The following is a 13,718-nucleotide window of genomic DNA, read 5'->3' as shown; positions in this document are numbered from 1 at the left end:
AGAGTCAGGTCAACGAAAACAACAACAATGACAATGTGCAAACCTTAAAACCACTACGCTACTCACCGCAACTTATCCTTGGCATCGTCAAAGCTGTCGGCAACAAAGTAAACGGGCTGGTACTCGGTGATGGGGTACTTTTGCTCGGCAGTCTTCGGGGGATCGAACGGGCGGTGCTCGGGCTTGTCGCTGACAGAGTACTCGAGCTCGCCGAACGAGGAGAGCAGACCGGCACCGTACGCCTTGACCTTGCCGTCTTGTCGGCAAAGACCAAACTCGATTGTAAACCAGTAGCAAGTGGCGAGCTTCTCAATGTCTTCGTCGGATGCGCCGAGGGAGGCAAGACCAATCTCCTGCGAGAAATCGGCAAAGGAAGGATCGGCGAACAGCGGGACGTGGCCGAGGAGCTCGTGGCACACGTCGGGCTCGGGGGTGTACAGAGGTGCCGTGTGGTGGCGAATGTACTGTGTAGAGTGGAAGACGCGGAATGCGAGGCCGTTGAGGAAGTCGCGCGAGGACAGCAGACCAGCCACGGGGCGCAGCCGGAAGCCAGTGCAGTCCTTGAGGAAGTTGCTGACGACCTCCAGCTGGGGAACGTTGTCTGGGCGGTAGCCGCAGTTGTCAATCAGCAGCGGGAAGACACGGCAGTGCTCCTTGCAGGCGTACTGCGGGTAGAGCTTGGTCAGCTCAGTCAGCACGCGGCCCCAGGTGGCGACCTCCTCGGGAGTGTAGTTGACGTGCGGCAGCTTCTGGCCGTGGCGGTACTTGATCGCGAGATCGGCAAGCATGGCGCGGCGCTCGCGGTAGACGGGGTCGGAGAAGCCAGGATGGTCTGATTCGAGCTCGGCGCCGTACGACAGGATGGTGTTGGCGTACATGTCCAAGTCGCTAATCTTGCGCGGGAACCACGGGGCGTTCGCTGCGGACAGCTCGCTGTTGAACAGCTGGCAGTTGTTGACAATGCCCTTCAGCTGGGGGAGCACGACTGCGAGCTGGTCGGCGTATTTGGCTATAGAATGTGTGCATTGATGTCGAGTGAATCAACAGGAGGGAATGATTGAGTGAGTTTTCCACATTTGAGCATCAAACACAAACGAACGACGAAACGAAAAAAAGTGAATGCTGTCTTACCGTCAATCGTGACGAAAAAGTCGTACTGGCCTTCGCTTTTCGAGGGGCGTGACTCGATGTGCTTGAGCGAAATGTTGTTGGTCTGCACAGCCACGATTGTTGTCAGTGTAAGACGAAGATCAACTCGTTCTCAATCAGGTTTGTCGCTTCGCTGGTTCTGTTCATTTGCGAGTGAATGAGTGCGTGCTTTTTCGGCTTACAGAGAAGAATCCGAGAATGTCTTGGAGCGCGCCAACCTTCTCCTCGACGGCAAAGAGGACGGATGTGTCCTTGGGCGCTGCATCGGGGCGGTAGGACTGTGTGTATGTGTGTGTTCAGAGTTGAGCCCCACAGTGAGTCCACACAAGCCCAGCGATTCAGCTCAAAAATGAAGTCAAGCAGTATGAGTGTGATGAGTGTGATGAGTGTGATGAGTGTGATGAGTGTGATGAGTGTGATGAGTGTGAGACTCGTGGTTGCGCGGCTGATTGCGCAGAGAGAGCAATGAGATAAAAAAGCGCCGCTCTCACTTCTCACTCACTCATTCTCACTCACTCACTCTGAACCGGGTCTTTTGTGAGCATCTTGGTCTCTGATTCTCAAGAGTGACTGACGAGCACAAAGCGAGAAAGAGAGAGCGAGAGAGAGAGAGAGAGAGCGAGCAAAAGAGAAGGAGATAAAAATAAAAAAAAAGAACCGAAAACCGTGACCATTCAGGTTGACTTCGGACTATCCTTCCGAGAGTCGAGAAGGGACAGCGAACGGGGGAGAGAGAGAGAGAGAGACAGAGAACACGCAAGACAGTAAAAATGAGCGGAGATTTAGAAGAGGCGAGGCGAGGCGAGGCGAGGGGGGAGGGCTTTGATGGGAGGGAACGGACGTTGGTGGCAGGGCTCGCTGCTGCAGCAGAAACAGCCGAATCAGTCATGGTGCGAAAAAAAAAAAAATGGAATCAAATGAAAGAGTGCAAACGAACGGAACGGAAGAAGGGAGGTGGATAGAATAGTGAAATACAAAATGGGGGGGTGGGTGAAGACATCCCAACAACAAGAACACAAGGACAGCTGCAGGAGGACGAAAACAAACACCAAAACCCCATCAAAAAAACAAAAAAACTCAGAAATGGAAGTTGAAGTTGAACGGGTTGCCGCCTGAACGCTGCTGGTGGAACTGCTGGCCGCCGAAGGGATTGAAGCCGCCGTGGTGGAACCCTTGTTGTTGCTGCTGGCGCTGGACTTCGGGATCCAGCGGGTCGTTCCCCGAATCGTACATTTTACGTTTTTCTGTTCAACAAAACACCAAGTCAACGATCGATCGGAGCAATGTGAGATGTTGTTCAACAGGCTACCCAGCTCAGGGGGTTGAGAAATCCAAAGAGAAAGAGAAGGAGAGAGAGAGAGACAGAGAGAGATTGGCTTACCATCGTCAGTCAAGACCTCTTTGGCGGCGGCAATGTCAATAAATCGCTTTTCGGCGGCCACCTTCTCTTCGCCGTCGTACTTGTCGGGATGCCAGATCATTGCTTCCCGGCGATAGGCCTTGATAATGTCCTTCTTGTCGGCGTTGCGAGCAACACTCAGAATCTTGTAGTAGTCACGCGTGTTTGCTTGCTTGAGGAGCTTTTGCGCGCGGTCGAGGCCCTGCACAATCTCTTGGTTGTCGCCATGAGCCGATTTTGCTCGCTGGTACGTGTTGACGGCTGCAGACAAGCAATAATAAAATCAAAATCAGACATGCACCGCAAACTTCTTGCCAAGCATTGGTTTCGATGGCAGACACTCACCATCTTCGTAGCGCTCGAGGAGCAGGTACGCCTCGGCAGTGTCAACCAGAGCAGTGAAATGGTTGGCGTCCAGAGCAAGTACTTGGGCGCAAGTAGTTACAACCTCCTTGGGTTTGCGTAACTAGTTGACGACCAAAAATAAAACAAAATAAAAAATAAAACAGAAAGCTCAGCCAAACGAACAACCCCTAACGAAATACAACAAGTCGAACAGCGCGATACACACCCGAAGATAGCATCGGCACTTGTCAGCCAAGATGCGAACTTGAAAGATGACCATGGATTGGTCCACAGCAGCGGCCGCGTCCAGCTTGGTAATTGCCTGTTCAAAGTTGCTCTGCTTGGTAGCTTGGTCGGCAGCTTGCAGGTGCTTGTCAAGCATGCGGAGTTTCTACCAAAATAGATATCGTGAACCACACTGATGTTGGCGGTAGCGCAGAATGCTGCCTGCAGCAACTTTGACGAAACCAAACCTTGTACAGCGGATGGCAAGACTTGTGCTCGGCGTCAAGCTTCAAGCACTCTCGCACTTGTCTGTCGAGTGTGATGAATCAAGGTATCAAATGAGTGGCGAGGTAGCAGATGTCAACTTGGGGGCAAACAACAGATTGATAATTCACCAATTTAACGCCAATTCCACATACTTTAGAGCTTGCTCAAGATCGCCAGTTTGGTAATACAGCTTGGACAGCAAGAAAAAGGCCTCAGAATTGTCATTTGATAGTTTAGCCGAACGACTGTAGAGCAGAACAATAAGACAAGCACAAGCAAATCCAAGTTAGCCTCGACCTCAACCACCCAACCGAGCTCGGCCTTCCACACACACGCACACACACTCGAAACTACATACGTGACGTCGCCGATGGCGCTTTGAATGTCGCCTGCGCCAATGTAGGCGTCTGCGCGAAGGCGACGAAGCTCCTCGTTCATCGGAGCAATATCAATCGCAGCAGTCAAATGGCCCAGAGCAGCCGCGAAATCATGCCGCTTCAGCGCTTCGGAGCCTGCCTTGGCTTGAGCGAGGTAGGTGTCAACAGCCGCCAACTAAGCACAACCAAGAAAAACAACCATCAGACTCTTCGCCCCAACAATCGCATCTCCATCATCAAGTGATGATAGCAGGCTTGCACAAACACACACAACAGAGACACTTGAACGTACTTGTGCACGAGCGTGCTGGTCGTTGGGATCAATCTTTGTCAATTCGCCAAAATCAGCGCGAGCGAGATCGGCCTTGCCCTGCTTGAGAAGAAGCGCCGCACGCTGCGATCGCGCTTGGTTAAAGTCAGGCTTGAGGCCAAGCACAGTGTCGAAATCAGCGACGGCGTGTCGTGTGCGGCCGAGCGCCGAGAGGACGGTCGCGCGCTTGAACAAGGTCACGTAGCTGCTTGGGTCGGCGGCTGTCGAGTCACACCAACAAGCCGATCAAGATTTTAGTACGATGAAGACAAATCTTCAACAATTCAACTCCAGCTAAATGATCAAGTTCCGTGTCTGAGCAGATCGGTGTAAGCACAACATGGCTGAAGGAAGGACCGTTCTGCATCCTCTGTGCCCCATCCGCCCACTGAATATACGACGAGGACCACAGACACGATCAATAGTCCGTCTTTGACCATCGTTGACCATCAGCCTCGCTGTCAGTGTCAAGCAAGATGTACGGGTTCGGTCGATCACCCACTTCTCTGTCCGTCCCCCCGTCAGCCGCATCCGCAACCAGCCCCACCAACAAACTGGAGGCAAAAAACCAGCATGAAAGGCGAAATGTCGCGCAGCTGGTGAAGGGATGTTGACGGGCTCCAAAGCTGAGCAGCAGCCAAACTCACCAACGGCAGTGTTGTAGTGCTCGAGGGCCTCTGGGTAGTTGCCAGCGATGGTCGCGGCCTTGGCACGTTCGAGGATGGACTCGAGGCTGTCGTTGCTGTTCGCAGCCGCGTGCTGGGCGTGGACGGCGAGCAGCACGCAGAGCACCAGTGCGCCAAGCCGCGGAGCCAACCACCGCGCGCCACCAAAGCCAGTCATTCTCTATTGAGACCCGAGCCAAAAGTTAAAAAAAAAAAAAAAAAAAAACACCACAAAAACTGCAAGTGGTTTTTCTTTTGGGAAATAATTTTTTCCTAATTCCAACAATTCGCGGGGATGATTGACAATACAATACGAGTATTATCGAGTTGGAGCGGAGGCGAACGGACGAGGGGAGGTCGGGAACGAGTGATGTGAAGGTTGGAGAGGTCGGCGCGAAGATGAGTGTCTCGCGTCAACCAAGCTAGCCACCGCCTTCTTCTTTGGCATGGCAAGGTGTTTGATCGAGTAGACTTGTTTGCGCTCTTAAAACTGGCCGGAAGTGCAGCAGAAGATTTCGACCCTCGACAACTTCGCGAAAACCCCTCGAAACAGTCATGTCCACAGTCGCGTAGGAGAGAGCTATCCACATGCGGATTGCACCATTAGATTCGCCGTTCAAAGTCAGCCTAGGGGACACTGTAGCTCTGGTGCCAAAAGTCGCATGTGGGAGATGCAGGCCAAACTTTAAGATTTGGGCTCAACGCAACTTTGAACACCTCCCGTCGCCATGCATCATCGAGTGCCCCGATTTTGCGAGTTATGCTGTGACTGAAACATCGTTGGCTATCGACGAGGGTCCAAGGTTTGGATTTTACCGACCTGGAACAGGGGTAGATCGATCGATGAAAAAAGGGGGGTTTTGAGAGTTGGTGTTTGCCTGAGCCACACACCCAGTCCGATCGGTCATTTCACTCAAGTTCCGCTACTACCTGGATGTGAGAATGCAGTAAATCGAATCGGCGGAAAAATGGCTATCGATGGGGCCGAGATGCTAAAAGTGTGGATTTGGCTTGGTTTCGGCCATGCCTCCCGTTTGTGCGGCAACGGCAGCTCCGTATCCGGATTTCCGCATATCAGCAGGTGTACCTCGTTGATGACTACCTGGCCACCTGGTCGGCGGAACAAGAATTCATGTTTCCACCCAGAAGTGAGCCAAAGCTTGCTTTTGCAGCCAAAACGCTACATCCGCCGTTTCTCCGAGTCTAGCATCGTTCGTGCGCGCTAACTTTGACGGTAGACTTTCAGAACACGGTGTAATCGCCTGGTAAACCGATCGGTCGCGGAAGTTGACTCCAAGGTGCTGCGTTGGGTTTTGCCGGGAATTTGCGTTGGATCAGACCAGAGTGGCCGCTCACACCCATAGCGGTTGCTTTTCTGCCGTCTCGGACCAGCTGCAGTGCTTGAGCTGTTAGACTAACCTGCTGATGTGGTTGGCGTCCGGCGGGTGCAGCTCAGTTGCTCAAGACGAAGAAGGTGTCTTTTTGGCAAAAACAAAAGCAAAACGCAAGATAGCATCTTCACACAACGTCTTCTGCCATGATGAAGCTTCATGAAAGAACCAAACTCACCATAAACGAAATGATGTCGAAAACCAAAAAATCACTTTGACCTGTCGGTTGAATCAGTCTGTTTTTTTTTTTGTTTGTTTGTTTTTTCAGTTTTGGCGATGAGTTCGGCCGGTTCCAAGCCCGCCTTGGTGGCCTCTTCTTCGGCTGCTTCAAAGCGTCAAGCAGCGAACTCTCCTGGAGGTCATGTCGATAAGCGTGGCAGAACCGTACGTTGGCCGAGACCTGTTTTGGTGTACCCCTCTCGTCTTCTCCACGAACTCTTTGAACGAACTGGTTCTGTGGTGCCGAAGAGTGGCGAGAGTGGTGAGAGTCGTGAGGGGTGAGCAAACTTTGCTCTTCCTGGTGTCTCGGCAGTTGCGCGCCATTTTGTTTGTTGTTTTTTTTTTTTCTTTTGCCGACCTTATGTGCTTGAAATTTTTCACAACAGTGGTGCCATGCTTTGATAGTCTGTGACGATGGCAAACATTATTCTAACCTTGCATTTTTTGCTCTCAACAGCAAAGCAACGATGAGGACGACGATGAGGGCAACGATACCCAGCCGGTTTCGACGAGAGCTTGGCTGTCTCCTATTCTGCCCAGTCGCAATGGTATGTATGTGTGTGTGTGTGTGTGTGTGTGTGTGTGTGTGTGTGTGTGTGTGTGTGTGTGTGTGTGTGTGTGTGTGTGTGTGTGTGTGTGTGTGTGTGTGTGTGTGTGTGTGTGTGTGTGTGTGTGTTTGTTTTCGCTGACCGGTTTGGCATGGTAGAGCTCATCACCTCGCCTGATGATCTTGCGACCCTTCTCGCGACTCTTCCCGGGGCTGAGGCACGAGTGCCTGATCCACAACTCACGATCGTACGTGGAGTGGTCTGCATGTTGACTGTCCATGGCTTGACGCATGTGCTCACGACTTTGCTGGCTCGCTCACAATTGTCTGATGTCGACAGACGCGGGCACGCCACTCCATCGACAGTTTGCTCGATCGGTCGGAAACAGAAGCATCCATTACCGCAGCTCTGGAACGCTTCATCGAGGCTGTCCGCGAGCGCAGTACTGAACGCTCGAGGTATCCAATCGCACTTCTTGCGGCGCTTCCCGGCTGTGGGAAGACCCGTATGTGCTTGGAGGTGATGGATCGGATCGTCCCAGCATTCTGCTCGCAACGTCACATCCCATCCCTGTGCCTATTCTTGAACTTCAATTCCGATGCCGCGAGCACATGGAGGAGCTACGAGGAGTCCGCACGTCACCCTCAGCATGCCATTGCAAGGCGGTTGCTTCAGAGCTATTATGGTGGGGCAGAAATTACCACCAACCGCGACATTTCTGTGAACGCTGCCTTGAGCCTCATCCGCCGGACAGAGGCCCGACGACAACAGGTTCTTGAGCAACGTTTGCACATCTTTATTGCAATGGACGGGGCGACTCGTCTCGTTGGAGCGCATGTTGCGCCACAATTCCAAGAACCCGATCATGCGGGGTTGTCCCTTGAACAAGCGAACCGTCGCTTCTGGAAACAAGCGCTGACTGATCTACAAGTTGCATGCCGATCGTTCACAACTCCAACGTGGATGCTCGTTGCTGGCACGATGTCGAGTGCTCTGAAGCAAGCGGTAACGAATTCAAGGTTTTTTGTGCTGCCGGTACCGCTTTCGCCGCTCCGTGCTGTCTATGCAGCACGGCTTCTGGACATTGCCGATCCGAAGGCCCCGTCTTCCCGCCTCCTACCATGGCGTGTCAACTCGAAGCTGATGGCTCGAATCGACCAGGCTGCTGGGCTACCTCGTACACTGCTGCACATTATTGACCCGACAACATTTCTGGATACCAGGAGCAGCGTCTCCATCGATGACGCAACACTTGAGCGGGTTGTCCGAGATGGTGTCCAAGGGTCAATCATGCAGCATGATAGCGATTTCCTCGAGTCTGAAGCGTTGCTGATTTACCGCAAACAAGCCCCAGTATTCCATCCGGACATATCCCGGGTGGAGCGACCAACCACAGCCCCAGCAAACTTGGTGATGGCAGCAATGATGTCGACTCTCCACAAGCTCCAAGGGCCGGATCCAAACAAGGCGTTCGACCTCTGGCAATCGTGGGAAGCATTTTGTGCCATCATCACAAATCTGCGAATTCTGTCGGCAATTGCAGCACACCCCAACTCTGAGTACGTGCAAGTAACCAATCTGTTTCCAGGCAGCACCAGCTCGCGGTTGCCAGAGTTTTTCGTTAACGCTTCTGCATGGAGGGACTATTCGGAGGACAACCCGGATCGGCGCAATCAACCTGTTGATGGCCGGGTCTGCTTGACTCCTGCAGGATACACCGGTGTCGACAGTTGGTGCACAGTCTATGTGAAGGATAACAATGTAGGCACACAAGCTTTTTTTTCGATGTTTAACGCTTGTTCTCACGTCTTTTTGTTTTGTTGGATGTCGTGTGTAGGGCGAGTATACGCCAGCCACGCTGGCGCTGCAAGCCAAACTCGACCAAGTGGAGGACTGCGTGCCTCTTTCAACACAGATCGAATATATCGAAAAAGCGCAGCTCAATTGCCCATCGTCGACTACCATTGTGGCGCTGTTGACAACCGCTCGGATGGACAAATTCGATCCTTCGGATGTTCCTCCAAATGCGTTCATTCTGCCTCGGCAGGGATATAAGGAGTTCGTGGCGTGCTTTGAACTTATTGCGGATAGTAAGAAACGTTTGCAATCCTAGCATTGCTCTGTGAATCGAGCTCCAACTCACTCAATTATTATGACGGTATGCTGCAGACGTATGGGCGTACAACCCGCACTTGAGCTCGATTCCGCGTCTCGCAAGTCAATTCTACGGCAAAGGGACGACACTTGCCCAAGCTCGGGCGATCGCTGAGGTGGTGAATGCGTCCCAGTCATTGGATCCCAAGAAGCAGTTTCGAACAATCCGAGATCTGCGCACGTACTTAGAGAAGCATGCAAGGGTCCCCAACTCGGGCTTCACAATCCAATCGATTCCGAAAGACGCTGTGCTTGGCTGGCCGTACGCGGACGACCTTGTCATGGAAGACAGCTCGATTACGCGTTGAGTATTGCCTCTTTCCACCATGATATTTGTTTCCTTCCTCCAAAGCAGCTCGTGGATGACCCAGCTTGGTTGCTCGTGCATCGTCATTCCGTGGCACGGGTCCCAAGTGACCCAACACCGTTGAAAAGCGCGAATGATTGTTGTTTGTCTTGTCTGGATGTTATCCCAACACACTTTTTTTTCACCGTCTAAAGCTTTATTAAGAATAACAAAGAAAAAAGAACGTAGGATATGGGACAGTTGAATGTCGTCATAACGCACACCAACGAAGGCATGCGGGGAGAGTGCTCGAGAGCTCACTGTCGGTGCACCGACACTCGTAGGACAGTTCTGTCGCCCGCCTACTTTCCTCCATCGATAAAATAAGACTGGTTTTACTATAATTTCAAGCGGGGAAGCGGATTAGAGGCTTCTACATCGACTAGTGGCTCAAAAACACTCTTGTTCTGAATTAAAATCAGGGGCGTAATGGTGCCCACTCAAAAAATCTTGTTCATAATTAGAGACGCCTCGCTACATCACATGGATTTAGAACAAATACTGCTGAAGCAAAACACAGCAAAAGTGAAAAGAGCAAACTGGACGATAGACAGGGAATGGAGGCAGCAAGGGAACAGTGGTGAGTTGAGACAAAATCAAAACCGGAAGCACAACAAAACCCCAAGGCAATAGCTCAATCACAGTAGAACGATCGTTTCGCTGTCTTCCCCTGATGACAAGCATGAAAGATCAGCTGGAACAGTCGCGGTGAAAAATCTGAGACGAAGGAAGGAAGGACGAACGCAAATCTCGTTGCACCGTTGGGACTGTTGTTGAACGATCGCTTCGCTGTCCTCTGAAACTTGGCTTGTGCTTCATGTGTCGCAATGCATGTTGTCTTGATTGTTTGAGGATTGGCTGCTGATCTCAATGCAGTTCGCATGTATGTAATGGCTGGGGCTCAGTCCTAAACATCTCATTCAGTTATGACCGATCTCGCCCGAGCACGCAGCAAGCGCACCCGCCGCGAGCTGATTCAGAGCGACAACGCCAGCGACGACCCCAGCAGCTCGCTCGGCCTCGACTCGGACCCCGTCGATCACAGCTACGACGAGCTGCCCAGCGATGACTTGGTCAGCGACGACTTTCAGTTCGAGTACGTTGTTGCGCTCTCTCTCGCCGCTCCGCTTCCCCCCCCGCCGCTTTCCCCTTCCCAATGTGTTTATTGTCGCTTGCTTGGTGCTCTTGCGCTCGGTCGTCCTCCCCGAGGCGTTGTCTCAGCGTGCGGCGGCGAGCATAGAAAATGGCGCCTTTTTTTGTGTGTGTTTTTCGGCTTTTTCTTTTTTTCTCTCTGTCTCTCTCTCTCTCTCTCTCTCTCTCTCTCTCTCTCTCTCTCTCTCTCTCTCTCTCTCTCTCTCTCTCTCTCTCTCTCTCTCTCTCTCTCTCTCTCGCTCTCTGTCTCTCTATTCTTTTGGCCATTTGTCTCGCTCGGCTTCGCGTCGTGAGGTGCTGTACCGTGTCCCATTGCAACTACAAAAAACCGTCATCGCGAGGTCGCCGAAGCGTGAATCCAACCCAAAAGCCGACAATTGATCATCAATGCGCATTTTGTTGTTTGATTTTTGAACAGAACTCCATCCAAGGCTGCTGCTGCTGCTGCTGCTGCGTCGACGGCAGGATCGTCGTCGCGGAAAAAGAAGCCGCGCATGGATCCCAATGCTGCTGCTGCGGCCGCGGCTGCTGCCGTCGCGATGGTTGCGGCAACTCCGCAAGCCGCTCCAGGACTTGCTGCCTCGACCAACAGCGCTGCTGCGGAGGCCGCCGCCGCTGCTGCTGCAAACAAGGGTCTGCGTCACTTTTCTATGCGCGTGTGTCAGAAAGTCAAGCAAAAGGGCGTCACAAGCTACAACGAGGTATGAACGAGCGCGCCAGCGACGTCGTTTGCGTTCTTCATCCACTTTTGCCGTGCATTCATGGTCTGTGTACTGTGCTTTGTCCGGTGGTGTGCATACAGGTTGCGGATGAGCTCGTGACCGAACTCTCTTCGGCCGTGGATTTGACTCCTGCTGAAAAGGGGGTGAGTTTTTTTCTCAGGATTGTGTTTTTTGTGAACCTTTTGGCGGCGGTTTCGTGCGGCTTTGGGGGGCTCATCTCTTCCACTCTCGTTGTGCCTGAACATTTGACAGCATTACGATCAAAAGAACATCCGACGACGTGTTTATGACGCCTTGAATGTGCTGATGGCGATGAACATTATCGCCAAGGACAAAAAATCCATCCGGTGGATGAACTTTCCAACAAATGCAGCACACGAATGCGAGCAACTCAACGTACGAACAACCTCAGACATTTTTTGAATTGGAACCAATGGAAGCGACAGGTTTTTTTGCTCATTCATGTTTTTTTATTGTTATTGTTGAACAGGTCACCAAGTTTGACCTTATGCATCGATTGAAACTCAAAAAGGAGCACATGCAAGAGTTAATTCTGCAGGTACATTTGAAAATTCCGACGCTGCGCTTTGTTGATGCTTGTGTATGTTTTTTACTTTCTTGTCTTGACTCACACGCTCCACAATTTGCACGCTCTTTTTCTTTCTCAATCATCTTGCAGCAAGTTGCCTTCCAGACCCTCGTTCAACGAAACAAGGACGCACAAGAACAAAAATTGCACACATTCACCACAGAAATCCTCAAGCTGCCATTCATTGTGATTACAACGAATAGCAACACCGAGATTGACTGTCAGATGGAAGAGGACCGGTATGTCAGAACTCTCCGTCTCTTGTCTCGTCGAGCGGCTTGTAATGTCGTTGTTCTCACCTCTTGTTGTTATTTACTTTTCTCTCCACCCCCTCCCCTCCTCGTTTGCTTCCCTAGAACTGAGTACTTTTTCAATTTTAAGCAGGCCTTCGAGGTCCATGACGATATTGAGGTGCTGAAACGCATGGGCATGGCGCGAGGGCTCAACAACAAGTCCTCCACTGCGGAAGATCTCGCTGCTATCGAGCAGCTGGTTGACGAAAAACTGATGCCATATATTGAAGGTACTTTGTTGCTTGATGTCAGTGCTCTCTGCGCTCACATGATCTAACTCTCTGAGATATGCTTTTGCTCACAGAGATGACCAGCACATCCTCGTCGTCCTCGTCGTCGAGCGCGCCTCCACCCCCTGCTCCTGCAATCAGTCAAACGGGATCGAGCGCCCGCAAACCTGCCCGGAAAGCAAAGGGTCGCCGGCAAACACAAAGCCCTGCCCACGACCCAAGCACTCCAGATTTGAATGAGGATTCAGATTGATCAGATTGTTGTTTTGTTTGAATTTTCACGCACTTTTCCGTCAATGTTTCTTCTGCCGAATAAATTCTTTCCGATATTTGCGAGTGTTTTTTGTGTGTGTTTGGTTGCTCTTGATCCAGAAAAAAGCCATCAGCGTTTTGTTCAGCCATTTTTCACAGTCTGATCCAGATTGAAACAAGCTCTTGCCCCTCGTTTGTGCATCGAGCAAGGGCGTCTAGCTCATTTGGTAGAGCATGTCGTTAACACCGACAAGGTACGGAGATCGAAACTCTGGATGCTCATTTTTTTTCTTTTTTTCGTTTTTTTTTTTTTTTTCTCTTTGGCTTGCTTTGCTCTTGAAACGATGATACCAGTGGCTTGCTGTTTCTCCAAGGAGATTTCTTTGATGGTCATGTGCATGCCTGGAACAGCACGCGAATCGTATTTTTGTTTGTGCCTCGAGCTTTTTTGGTTTGTTGCGGAATCGTCTCAAACCGATCACATGCAACTTGGCGCATTTGATGTCGCACTATGCGGTCGTTGGTGCACCCTGGTTGCAGCTTTGTGAGAGTGAGAGCAAGAATCCGTCGCTTTGTCAGGCATGAAGGTATCCGTGTTGGGGGTTTTGTTTTTGTTTTTCGCCCCTGCTTTTGGATCTCGTTTTCTACTGTCTTTCTCTGATTTCCTTCTCAGAAATTTGAAACATAGAGTTGTCAAATATGTTTGTCTGTCAGCTATCCAAGTTTGATTCCATTGGGATCTTTTCTTGTCTTGGATTAACGTGTTTAATTTTCGGAAAACAACAACCTCGTGTGCTTGCCGTGTCTTGCCCCAACCAACACCGGTGTATCATTTCTGTCTAGTCCGGTATGTCAGTAGCAGTTCTGCTTCGTTTAATAACCGAATGATGCGGGCATATTGTCTGGCAGCGATAGAGCAGCGGTATGTTGACCTGCCAAACACTTGGTTGACAGTCAGCCGTTTCCTGCCAATCAAAATACTTTGCGAAACACCACTTCTCATCGACCTGCCCTGCTTATTGCACGAAATACTGTGAGACTCCGATTCCCACGGGTTGGGGCTTAGAGCTATTGGCCAGGTAACG

General features: G+C 51.3%; 4 protein-coding genes and 1 non-coding gene across 5 annotated transcripts; 3 read left to right on the top strand and 2 right to left on the bottom strand.

The window, feature by feature from the left end:
• Positions 1-62: 62 nt before the first annotated feature.
• CAOG_01355 (phenylalanine hydroxylase) lies at positions 63-2,038 on the bottom strand (the record flags this gene model as incomplete). Its single annotated transcript, XM_004349825.1, has 6 exons — positions 63-1,009; positions 1,132-1,213; positions 1,332-1,427; positions 1,474-1,594; positions 1,670-1,719; positions 1,991-2,038. The coding sequence occupies 6 exons, from the start codon at positions 2,036-2,038 to the stop codon at positions 63-65; spliced, it is 1,344 nt and encodes a 447-aa protein (XP_004349875.1).
• Positions 2,039-2,226: 188 nt separating this feature from the next.
• CAOG_01354 (protein kinase inhibitor p58) lies at positions 2,227-4,915 on the bottom strand (the record flags this gene model as incomplete). The annotated part of the gene is made up of 9 exons (XM_004349824.1): positions 2,227-2,393; positions 2,531-2,809; positions 2,894-3,014; positions 3,120-3,284; positions 3,367-3,427; positions 3,538-3,630; positions 3,744-3,937; positions 4,055-4,293; positions 4,720-4,915. The coding sequence occupies 9 exons, from the start codon at positions 4,913-4,915 to the stop codon at positions 2,227-2,229; spliced, it is 1,515 nt and encodes a 504-aa protein (XP_004349874.1).
• A 1,489-nt stretch (positions 4,916-6,404) lies between these two features.
• Positions 6,405-9,357, top strand: CAOG_01353 (hypothetical protein; the record flags this gene model as incomplete). The annotated part of the gene is made up of 6 exons (XM_004349823.2): positions 6,405-6,512; positions 6,805-6,895; positions 7,054-7,142; positions 7,235-8,656; positions 8,733-8,985; positions 9,065-9,357. 6 exons carry the CDS (start codon positions 6,405-6,407, stop codon positions 9,355-9,357), a joined length of 2,256 nt encoding a protein of 751 aa, XP_004349873.2.
• A 950-nt stretch (positions 9,358-10,307) lies between these two features.
• On the top strand, positions 10,308-12,708 carry CAOG_01352 (Tfdp2 protein). Its single transcript, XM_004349822.2, has 8 exons — positions 10,308-10,491; positions 10,966-11,248; positions 11,350-11,412; positions 11,522-11,665; positions 11,760-11,828; positions 11,949-12,097; positions 12,215-12,381; positions 12,456-12,708. Exons 1-8 carry the CDS (start codon positions 10,322-10,324, stop codon positions 12,632-12,634), a joined length of 1,224 nt encoding a protein of 407 aa, XP_004349872.2. The 5' UTR covers positions 10,308-10,321; the 3' UTR covers positions 12,635-12,708.
• A 134-nt stretch (positions 12,709-12,842) lies between these two features.
• CAOG_09331 lies at positions 12,843-12,915 on the top strand. Its single transcript has one exon. It is a non-coding gene; the product is annotated as a tRNA-Val (tRNA).
• Positions 12,916-13,718: the final 803 nt, after the last annotated feature.

The sequence above is a fragment of the Capsaspora owczarzaki genome (genome assembly GCF_000151315.2).
Source record: "Capsaspora owczarzaki ATCC 30864 unplaced genomic scaffold supercont2.2, whole genome shotgun sequence".
Taxonomy (NCBI): Eukaryota; class Filasterea; order Ministeriida; family Capsasporidae; genus Capsaspora; species Capsaspora owczarzaki.
This window is presented reverse-complemented; position numbering and strand designations above follow the sequence as displayed.

What these genes read in the sequence shown, in the direction of transcription:
- CAOG_01352 (XM_004349822.2), top strand. Translation starts at nt 10,322, where the DNA reads ATGACCGATCTCGCCCGAGCACGCAGCAAGCGCACCCGCCGCGAGCTG. An exon ending in GCGTCACAAGCTACAACGAG is followed by an intron (nt 11,249 to 11,349) that starts GTATGAACGAGC and finishes GTGTGCATACAG; the next exon opens with GTTGCGGATGAGCTCGTGAC. An exon ending in ACGAATGCGAGCAACTCAAC is followed by an intron (nt 11,666 to 11,759) that starts GTACGAACAACC and finishes ATTGTTGAACAG; the next exon opens with GTCACCAAGTTTGACCTTAT.